The sequence below is a fragment of the Coregonus clupeaformis genome, chromosome 7 (assembly GCF_020615455.1).
Source record: "Coregonus clupeaformis isolate EN_2021a chromosome 7, ASM2061545v1, whole genome shotgun sequence".
Classification (NCBI taxonomy): Eukaryota; Metazoa; Chordata; class Actinopteri; order Salmoniformes; family Salmonidae; genus Coregonus; species Coregonus clupeaformis.
In genome coordinates, this window is record NC_059198.1 from 8,019,871 (window position 1) to 8,032,053 (window position 12,183).

Here is a 12,183-nt window from a genome sequence, read left to right on the forward strand (position 1 = left end):
GTGTGTGTGTGTTCTATAGGAGTCCCAGTCACGCAGAGGCCATCCTTTACTCATCACACAGCTAATACTATGGAGTGTGGGGCTGTGGGCTTCCCATCTATCCCAGGGAAATAATGTAAAGTAATACATGCATCCCCACAATGCATTAAGACACTCCCTCTCACTTCATTACTCTATCTCTCTCAATTCAATTTAAGGGCCTTTATTGGCATGGGAAACATATGTTTACATTTCCAAAGCAAGTGAAATAGATAACAAACTCCCTCTGTATCTTTCTCACTCAGATGCTTTGCTGAGTTTAAACCAAGATCTTTCTCACCTAGAGGAATGGGAATTGTGTTATAACACATTACATTTTTGGTTCTGAATGTGTTACTTGCAGTTTAAATAAAGGATTTGAGCGGTAATATAATATGTGAACTTGTCGTTAAAAACAGATAGATACACAGTAATGAGAGATGAGTGTTGTTGTGTGCAGACCTGAAGGCCGGTACTCTGAGCTCCACCTCAGACTCAGACCTGATGCGACGCAGGACCAGCACTCGCAGGACCAGCACTCGTAACCCCCTCACACTCAGCTTCACCTCCGACCTCTTGCGACCGCCCTCGCCCACTGAGATCGAGATCATCGCTCCCAGCAAAGTAAAGGACCGCCACCGAGACGTCACAGAGAAGGTCACACATGTCACACAGGTGAGACACATGGTCCTCACTCGCACTCATATCACACAACCAGTCAACCTGTATTCTGCTTATATATTATGGGATTTTGAAAGTGAGCTTTTTCAGAATGGCATGTGAGATATTCTGTACACAGGATGTTGGGTAAAAGGAACGTTGGGTTATTGAGAAATGGTAGATTACATATTTTCGGTCTGGCTTCCTGTGTTGCAAGCTTTCTGCTGAGGATGCAGCTGCATGTCACTCAAGAGTTTCCACACGCATCCACACACACACACACACACACACACACACACACACACACACACACACACACACACAAACAGGAAGATGATATATATAATGATAATAATACAGTTTTCTTCAATCGCTTTGGTGCTAATGTCAAAAGTATGTGGTGAATTTTCTAAACTCTTAACACAAAACTCCAAAATGGTAACACGGCAAGTCTCATAACTTTTTATTGTACATTTATTTTGTTTGAAGATATTTTTCACGACACAACCATTAATCCAAAATATAAATTTACTGTGAAATACCACGTAAACATTGATTTAATCATCAAAAAACACCATAATAATGTCTTCTCAATGTAGTTATTTTAACAACTAGTTAATCCAAGAGCAAAATAGTTTCAAAATGTCCCTTTGAATATAATATGCAACAGTACTGTCAATTACAGTACTGTTTTCACATTAGACAATAAATACACTTGCACTACCTATTAAAATTGACTGAACATCAAATTTCGATCATTTCTATCACGTGTGATCGTTCACAATCATTGAAAAATTAAAATATGTATTGTTCAGATATAATTACAACATAGGTGTACTGTAATCAAATTAAAGAAATTAAAGAAACATAACGTTTAGCAGGCACTAGTTTGCATCAACCCTGTCTTGAGCATTTGGCCACAGGTTCTCATCGACATCGCAGTAAATGTCCTCATTTTTCATGCACCTGGGGAAAAACCTTTTGGCATGGAGAATCCAAGCCTGACGAAGCATGGATTGATGTCATTGCATGCCTCAATCATGGCCTGAAGGAGAGTGGTATGCTCATGGGGATGACAATCATACATCTGTATTGTACTTGTGTATTGTAGTGGTCTTGTATGTGGCTCAGTTCGTAAGAGCATGGCACTAGCAACACCAGAGTTGTGGGTTCGATTCCCACTGGGGTCACATACGAAAATATAAACACTCACTGTTGTCACTTTGGATAAAAGCATCTGCTATGTAAATGGCATATATTACGGTATTACAGTACTGTACTGGCCAATGCACACAAGCCTAAGATCATCATGCTCAATGCCAAGCGTCGGCTGGAGTGGTGTAAAGCTCGCCGCCATTGGACTCTGGAGCAGTGGAAACGCGTTTTCTGGAGTGATGAATCACGCTTCACCATCTGGCAGTCCGACGGACGAATCTGGGTTTGGCGGAATGCCGGTAAAACGCTACCTGCCCCAATGCATAGTGCCAACTGCAAAGTTTGGTGGAGGAGGAATAATGGTCTGGGGCTGTTTTTCATGGTTCAGTCTAGGCCCCTTAGTTCCACTGAAGGGAAATCTTAACGCTACAGCATACAATTACATTCTAGACCAGGGGTGTCAAACTCATTTTAGCTCAGGGGCCACATGGAGGAAAATCTATTCCCAAGTGGGCCGGACCGGAAAAATCATGGTATATATAACTTAAAAACAACAACTTCAGATTGTTTTCTTTGTTTGAATACGATCAACATACAACATAAAGCTGGAGCCTGAGGACAGTGTGTCCAAAATAGTACAAGCACAACATCACTATTAATCATAAAACACGTCAAGTTTATTTGAAAATTCTAAAGAAAAAAGAACACACAAACACACAATGCCTCAGTGATTAACAGAACTGTTTCACAGATCACAGAACTATATCAGGGTGTCATTTCTCAGGCAGAAATGTAGATAAAAATAATGAAATCCTGTTCCCCAAACAAGTGCAAGAACCACAGAGTCAAGAATAGGTTAAATATACAAATAAAATAAAATCAATTAAAAACAATAGCACATCAACATAAAAACATATAAACATAAATCTGAAAGCGTTGCTCAAACTCCCGTAACAGTCCCGTTATTTTATCTTTGAACCGCTTCATGTCTGCCACATGTTGGGTCGCGCACACATTTTTCAGACAGGGGAAGTGAGCTGCATCACCACCGGCAAGTTGCGTCTCCCACAATGACAGCTTCAACTTGAAAGAACGTATGCTGTCATAATACTGCGTGACAACTTTGTTGCGCCCTTGCAGCTGTTTGTTCAAGTTATTCAGGTGCTCTGTAACATCCACCATAAATGCAAGGTCCTGCATCCATTCTGCGGAATGAAATTCTAACACTGGTTTGCCCTTTTCTTCCATGAACTGTTCAACTTCTTCTCGTAAATCAAAGAAACGCCTCAGCACAGCACCTCGGCTTAACCATCTTACCTCAGTGTGGTATGGCAGGCCATAGATGTGGTCTTTCTCTCTGAGAAGGCTGTCAAACTGACGGTGATTCAGGCTTCTGGATCGGATGAAATTAACAGTTTGGATGACCACCTTCATGACGTTATCCATCTTTAATGACTTGCAACACAAAGCCTCCTGGTGCAAAATACAGTGAAAAGTCAAAAAATCACGTCCTCCATTTGCAGATTGCACTTTCTCTCTGAACTTTGTCACAACGCCTGCTTTTTTCCCGATCATTGAGGGCGCACCATCTGTAGCCAGGCTGACAGCGCGGGACCAGTCCACTCCGACCCTGTCCAGCGCGCCCGACGAGTGCGGTAAAAATATCAGCTGCTGTCGTTGTATCTGTCATCGGCACCAACTCCACGAACTCCTCGGTGACGGTCAATGTGTCGTCAACTCCAGCGGATGAAAATGGCCAGTTGTGCAACATCTGTAATGTCCGTGCTTTCATCAATTGCAACCGAAAACGCAATAAATTACTTTACTTTTTGCTTCAACTGGCTGTCCAAATCCACTGAAAGATCGGAAATCCTGTCTGCAACTGTGTTTCTTGTCAGGCTGATATTTGCAAAAGCCTGCCGCTTTTCAGGGCACACAATCTCCGCTGCCTTCATCATGCATGTTTTTACAAATTCACCCTCACTAAATGGTTTTGAAGCCACTGCGATTTCATTAGCAATGAGGTAGCTAGCTTTCACTGCAGCGTCACTGATGTCTCGGCTGTGAGTAAACACAGACTGCTGTTTCTTCAGACCCGCCAACAGTTCATTCACCTTCTCTCATCTCCGCTGTCCTTGAAAGTTGTCATATTTGTCGGCATGAAGACTCACATAGTGGCGACGAAGGTTATATTCTTTCAGCACTGCAACATGCTCTGAACACACCAAACATACAGCTTTCCCATTCAATTCCGTGAATAAATAGGATGACAATTTTTCTTGGAACACTCTGCACTCTGCGTCCACTTTTCTCTTTTTTGACAGAGACATATTGGGGCAATGAGGGTGCCAAAGCACATAATGTTAAAAGTAGAAGCCGTAATAAATATTGCGGGCAAAACAAAGTAGCTCATTGGCTGCACGTGCTTGACCTACTTGCTCTGCCCCGGTATAAACAGTTTGCTTGCTTAACACAATTGCTATTGCGCCATCCAGTGGACGCAATTGGAACAGCAGTTTATTTTATTGAAAAATGGCAGCACATTTTTATACTTTACAATTTTTTTTTTTTTTTTTTTTTATTTTAAATCATCTCGCGGGCCGGATTAAACCCGTTTGCGGGCCTGATCCGGCCCGCGGGCCGGACGTTTGACACCCCTGTTCTAGACGATTCTGTGCTTACAACTTTGTGGCAACAGTTTGGGGAAGGCCCTTTCCTTTTTCAGCATGACAGTGCCCCCGTGCACAAAGCGAGGTCCATATAGAAATGGTTTGTCAAGAACGGTGTGAAAAAACTTGACTTGCCTGCACAGAGCCCTTACCTCAACCCCATCGAACACCTTTAGGATGAACTGGAACGCCGACTGCGAGCCAGGCCTAATCGCCCAACATCAGTGCCCGACCTCACTAATGCTCTTGTGACTGAATGGAAGCAAGTCCCTGCAGCAATGTTCATACATCTAGTGGAAAGCCTTCCCAGAAGAGTGGCGGCTGTTATAGCAGCAAAGGGGGGACCAACTCCATATTGCTGAACATAATTTTGGAATGAGATGTTCAACGAGCAGGTGTCCACATACTTTTGGTCATGTAGTGTATAAGAGGATATTATCTCCTGTAGAAACCATGTTGTTGGCTACATGGATGGAGATGTTATTTAGCATCACTACTGTACTATATGCTCTTGTCTCTCTGCATGTATGTGAGAGGGAGAATGGGGAAAAGACAGTTTGTATGTGTGAAAGAAAGATCTCACCTTCCATAGTGTGACATCTGTGCCAGCAGAAGAACTTCTCACACCCACCTGTCATCACACTAAGTTTGCGTACATCATCATAACCTGTAATGTCATGGAAACACTAACACAGTGAGATGACCCCACAACACCACTGCGTAGCACACTGACCCACATGTCTGTGGTGGGACAGTCAGTGGCCACTGGCCAGATGAACCCACACACTAACCCTGCCCTGACTTCACTTGTCCACTACAAGTGGAGCAATATGACTCAATATTAAGGATTTTTGTGGTATTACTAGATGTGTGTGTGTGTGTGTGTGTGTGTGTGTGTGTGTGTCAAGTGAACATACATGTCTTATGACAGTACATTTGAGTGTTATAAAGGGTGTTTGTATCATCAGAATTTACTTGATAGCTTGTGAATGGGCAGTTTGACTTGTTGCTAATGCTAATGTTAGCATTGCTCTGAGTGAGAGGAGAGCTCTTGAGGTTGTCGTGTCGATGCCCCCTGCCTTGCTCGCTGGGTGCACATGGGAGGCAATGTGGCATGCCTCCAGTTACTACCAATGGAAAAATCGATCGGGCTAATAGATGCCCCCCTCTCCACTTCCTCCAAGCCTGCTCCTGGTAGAGCCCTCAGCTGCTGATCACTATGAATACCACACACGTACTCTCAAATTATACAGTAAGTGTGTGAGCTACGATGTTTGATTTTTAATCACTCTCACCAACAAGTTCACACATCTATAAGATAATTAGCCTGGCGAAATCATCACGTTTGGCATGACGTGGAGTGGCAAGGAGTGGAATGTGAGCACAATCAGACTGGATTTTTTTATTAATTTTTTTGTTGTTTTTAATGTTTTTTATTTAAAAAAATTATATATATATATTTTTTTTGTCATTTAGCAGACACCCTTATCCAGAGCGACTTACAGTTAGTGAGTGCATACATTTTTTTGTGTTTTTTTTCATACTGGCCCCCCGTGGGAATCGAACCCACAACCCTGGCGTTGCAAACGCCATGCTCTACCAACTGAGCTACATCCCTGCCGGCCATTCCCTCCCCTACCCTGGGCCAATTGCGCGCCGCCCCATGGGTCTCCCGGTCGCGGCCGACTATGACAGAGCCTGGATTCGAACCAGGATCTCTAGTGGCACAGCTAGCACTGCGATGCAGTGCCTTAGACCACTGCGCCACTCGGGAGACATGGATTTCTCCAGGCTAATTATGTTGCCTTCCCAGGGTTGGGGTCAATTCCATTTAAATTCCAGTCAATTCATTAAGTAAACCAAATTTCAATTCCAAATTGTCCTCATTGAAAAGCATTGAAGAGAATTGGAATTTCAGTGAATTCCTGTATTGACTGGAATTGGAAATGGAATTTACCCCAACCTTGTACCTTTCTACGATTTCAACAATTTCTTTCTAAAAAGTAAATGTTTTAGAATCAATAATTAGACTTCGATAAGATAATGTTACACTAAACAAAAATATAAACGCAGCGTGTGAAGTGTTGGTCCCATGTTTCATGAGCTGAAATAAAAGATACCAGAAATATTCCATACGCACTAAAAGCTTATTTCTCTAAAATGTTGTGCACAAATTTGTTTACATCCCTGTTAGTGAGCATTTCTCCTGTTCAAAGATAACCTATCCACCTGACAGGTGTGGCATATCAAGAAGCTTGTGCTCGGGACAATAAAAGGCCACTCTAAGATGTGCAGTTTTGTCACACAACACAATGTCACAGATGTCTCAAATTTTGAGGGAGCGTGCAATTGGCATACTGACTTCAGGAATGTCCACCAGACCTGTTGCCAGAGAATTGAATGTTAATTTATCTACCATAAGCCACCTCCAACGTTGTTTTAGAGAATTTGTCAATACATCCAACCGGCCTCACAACCGCAGACCATGTGTATGTCGTCATGTGAGCGAGCGGTTTGCTGATGTCAACGTTGTGAACAGAGTGCCCCATGGTGGCGGTGGGGTTATGGTATGAGCAGGCGTAAGCTACGGACAACAAACACAATTGCATTTTATCGATGCCAATTTGAATGCACAAAAATACAGTGACGAGATCCTGAGAGCATTGTGAGGCCCATTTTTTTTCTAAAGGGATCTGTGACCAACAGTTGCATATCTGTATTCCCAGTTATGTGAAATCCGTAGATTAGGGCCTAATTTATTTATTTAAATTGACTGATTTCCTCATATGAACTGTAACTCAGTAAAATCTTTGAAATTGTTGCATGTTGCGTTTTATATTTTTGTTCAGTTTAGAAACGAATATATATATATATATATATTAGTGCCTTGCAAAAGTATTCATCCCCCTTGGCGTTTTTCCTATTTTGTTGCATTACAACCTGTAATTAAATTGATTTTTATTTGGATTTCATGTAATGGACATACACAAAATAGTCCAAATTGGTGAAGTGAAATGAAAAAAAATAACTTGTTTCAAAAAATTCTAAAAAATAAATAAAGGAAGAGTGGTGCGTGCATATGCTGTGAAGCCCCTAAATAAGATCTGGTGCAACCAATTACCTTCAGAAGTCACATAATTAGTTAGATTGCACACAGGTGGACTTTATTTACAGTGAGGGAAAAAAGTATTTGATCCCCTGTTGATTTTGTACGTTTGCCCACTGACAAAGAAATGATCAGTCTATAATTTTAATGGTAGGTTTATTTGAACAGTGAGAGACAGAATAACAACAAAAAAAATCCAGAAAAATGCATGTCAAAAATGTTATAAATTGATTTGCATTTTAATGAGGGAAATAAGTATTTGACCCCTCTGAAAAACATGACTTAGTACTTGTCACGATCGTTGACGAACGAGAAGGACCAAGGCGCAGCGTGATAAGCATTCATGTTTATTATATATAGAATAAACACAACGAACAAAGACAATACACTAACGATACGTGACGTCCTAAGGTACACACAACAAACCTTACACGGAACAAGATCCCACAACCCACTAGTGCCAACAGGCTACCTAAGTATGGGCCCCAATCAGAGACAACGAGCTACAGCTGCCTCTGATTGGGAACCACCCTGGCCAACATAGATCTAAACGATCTAGAAACTAAACATAGAAAACACAACATAGGACTACATACCCTGGCTCAACATTTAAGAGTCCCCAGAGCCAGGGCGTGACAGAACCCCCAAAGGTGCGGACTCCGACCGCGCAACCTAAACATAACAGGGTAGGGGCCGGGTGGGCATTCCGCCTCGGAGGCGGATCCGGCTCCGGGCGTGACCACCACCTATTATCCGCCTCCCTGTTGCGCCCCTGGTCTGGTCTGGAACCGCTGACTGGAGCTGGACCCGACGACGGTGGATCGAACTGCTCTGGCTCCGGAGTGGAGCCGCTGACCGGAGCTGGACTGGACCCCGGTGGAGCGGATTGCTCTGGCTCCGGAGTGGAGCAGCTGACCGGTGCCGGACCAGGCACCGGTGGAACAGGCACGGGCCGTGCCGGACTGGACACACGCACCACTGGCTTGGTGCGGGGAGTAAGAACGGGCCGGACCTGGCTGATGACGCGCACCCCTGGCTTGGTGCGGGGAGCAGGAACGGGCCGGACTGGGCTGACGACGCGCACCACTGGGTTGGTGCGGGAAGCAGGAACAGGAGGGGCCGGGCTGGCGATGCGCACCACTGGCTTGGTGCGAGGGACAGGCACAGGTCGGACCGGGCTGGCGACGCGCACCACTGACTTGGTGCGAGGGACAGGAACAGGTCGGACCGGGCTGGCGACGCGCACCACTGGCTTGGTGCGAGGGGCAGGAACAGGTCGGACCGGGCTGGCGACGCGCACCACTGGCTTGGTGCGAGGGGCAGGAACAGGCTCCCTCTGAACCAATGACCCCCCTAATCTGGTGGCCTCCTCTGCTAAACAGCGGAACCGCTCTATCGCGGCCTCCTGCTGCCTCGTCGTCCAAGCCGTGAGCCCCCCAAAATTTTTTTTGGGGGATTGTCTCTCCACCGTGATCAGGGCCTCCCTCCTTCTTGCCAGCCTCTCGCTCATCTCCTCCCAAGTCCATCCTCTCTGCTCCTCCTCGGCACACTGCTTGGTCCAGGTCTGGTGGGATCTTCTGTCACGATCGTTGACGAACGAGAAGGACCAAGGCGCAGCGTGATAAGCATTCATGTTTATTATATATAGAATAAACACAACGAACAAAGACAATCAATTAACGATACGTGACGTCCTAAGGTACACACAACAAACCTTACACGGAACAAGATCCCACAACCCACTAGTGCCAACAGGCTACCTAAGTATGGTCCCCAATCAGAGACAACGAGCTACAGCTGCCTCTGATTGGGATCCACCCTGGCCAACATAGATCTAAACGATCTAGAAACTAAACATAGAAAACACAACATAGAACTACACACCCTGGCTCAACATTTAAAAGTCCCCAGAGCCAGGGTGTGACAGTACTTGGTGGCAAAACCCTTGTTGGCAATCACAGAGGTCAGACATTTCTTGTAGTTGGTCACCAGGTTGACTGGCTAGGCCACTCCAGGACCTTAATGTGCTTCTTCTTGAGCCACTCCTTTGTTGCCTTGGCCGTGTGTTTTGGGTCATTGTCATGCTGGAATACCCATCACGACCCATTTTCAATGGTTCTCACCCAAGATTTGACGGTACATGGACCCGTCCATCGTCCCTTTGATGCGGTGAAGCTGTCCTGTCCCCTTAGCAGAAAAACACCCCCAAAGCATAATGTTTCCACCTCCATGTTTGACGGTGGGGATGGTGTTCTTGGGGTCATAGGCAGCATTCCTCCTCCTCCAAACACGGCGAGTTGAGTTGATGCCAAAGAGCTCCATTTTGGTCTCATCTGACCACAACACTTTCACCCAGTTCTCCTCTGAATCATTCATATGTTCATTGGCAAACTTCAGACGGGCCTGTATATGTGCTTTCTTGAGCAGGGGGACCTTGTGGGCGCTGCAGGATTTCAGTCCTTCACGGCGTAGTGTGTTACCAATTGTTTTCTTGGTGACTATGGTCCCAGCTGCCTTGAGATCATTGACAATGACCTCCCGTGTAGTTCTGGGCTGATTCCTCACCGTTCTCATGATCATTGCAACTCCACGAGGTGAGATCTTGCATGGAGCCCCAGGCCGAGGGAGATTGACAGTTCTTTTGTGTTTCTTCCATTTGCGAATAATCGCACCAACTGTTGTCACCTTCTCACCAGGCTGCTTGGCGATGGTCTTGTAGCCCATTCCAGCCTTGTGTTGGAGAGCTCTTTGGTCCTGGCCATGGTGGAGAGTTTGGAATCTGATTGATTGATTGCTTCTGTGGACAGGTGTCTTTTATACAGGTAACAAACTGAGATTAGGAGCACTCCCTTTAAGAGTGTGCTCCTAATCTCAGCTCGTTACCTGTATAAAAGACACCTGGGAGCCAGAAATCTTTCTGATTGAGAGGGGGTCAAGTACTTATTTCCCTCATTAAAATGCAAATCAATTTATAACATTTTTGACATGCGTTTTTCTGGATTTTTTTGTTGTTATTCTGTCTCTCACTGTTCAAATAAACCTACCATTAAAATTATAGACTGATCATTTCTTTGTCAGTGGGCAAACGTACAAAATCAGCAGGGGATCGAATACTTTTTTTCCCCATACTTTTTTGAAAATTATTATTATTATTTGTCAGAGCACGGTATACAGTATGGGGCTTGAGCCCTATTGTAAAGACATGCAGTACATACTAAATCCCTCTACTTCCCGTTCCAACTATCATTTCCCACTTTCATCAGTGACTATATGTGAGTAATAGCATTATTCCAGCTGTTCTATGCCCTCTGGTGGTCTTGTGTCTGTGTGTTGCTGGCAGGGGTGGGAGGGGTCAACGCGGGTGGTTATGAAACGTGGTGCTCTGGTAGGGATGTGGCAGTCAAGCAAATAACTGTCGGTCTCACGGTAATTGACCGTTAATTAACATAAACACATTTAGCATCTCCTGTTTTCCACACATAGCCTACAAGCCACTGATGCAGACCTTTGGAACATCTACATTTTAAAAAGTCTAATAAATCCATTTAATATAGCCTACACCATCACAATAAGTCCATTATTTATATTAAACAGGTCTAAAGAATCATGATATGAAGAAAATGTAGTCTATTTCAGAAGAACAGAATAGCATACTCTGAGTTGTCCTTATGTTAGGACCTGATATGGCTATGCCATATGGCTGTGGGCTACACTAGTTAGTAGACAAGATTTGCTTAGAATTCCATGACATTATTTGTAATTATTTTATAGTATGAAGAATGCAATTGAACATAGCTTAATAAAATAGAAATTATATTTTCTGTTTTATTCCGCTTCTGTGTAAAGCGGTTAACAAAGAAACTGGTCCTCCTATATGCTTAGTTTAGAGTTATTTATGCAACTTTAGTGTGATACAAATGTTGGGCTATATGTTTAGATTTTTAATACATTCTAAGGCTGCATGATGGGAGTCTAATGATGATTTGAAAAAAGTTGCATGAAAGTCATGAGCTCTGATTTGTTTCTTGTGCAGGCTGCACACACTTAATCAGTCTGTAATGAATACTCAGGGAGAAAAAGGTATAGATTCACGCGCAGAGCACGGCAGGTGTTAATTACGCCATAATCGGCAGCTGAATTGCGTCCTTGTTGAAGGTCTATGTGGAGATCTCCTATAGGACGACCGGAAGAAGAGTGATCAAATACCTCTTTGAAGAGGGTGTGGAAATGGGTCTCGGATCCGAGTTCTGTGCTGTTGGCAGTCCATATGGCGATGGCCCAATCCAGGGCTTTGCCTGTGAGTAGAGACACAACAAAATCCATCCTGCTCTTGTCGGTGGCGAAGTTAGTGGGGTTGTGCTCAATGTATTTGCTGCATTGCATCAGAAATCCCGGACATTTCCCAGGTGAACCGTCATATTTTCCAGGCATGGATCTGAATTAAGGAGGGCTATGGGTTACGATACCTGGCATCGGAGGAGTAGAGATAGGCTGGCAGAGAAGATGGCCGATTACCTCCATACGCTCCTCTTGCCAGGTTAGGCGCCACTGTAGCTCCGCTGAATTCGTTCAGTT

General features: G+C 44.3%; 1 protein-coding gene across 2 annotated transcripts in view; it reads left to right on the forward strand.

Moving 5' to 3' along the window:
- LOC123491197 (potassium voltage-gated channel subfamily H member 6-like) overlaps positions 1-12,183 on the forward strand; it is a 44,758-nt gene that overhangs the window by 13,137 nt on the left and 19,438 nt on the right. For both annotated transcript variants that reach the window (XM_045221103.1, XM_045221104.1), the window contains one exon: positions 479-693. In XM_045221103.1, coding sequence (XP_045077038.1) covers positions 479-693 — 215 coding nt within the window. The remainder of the gene's footprint in view (positions 1-478; positions 694-12,183) is intronic.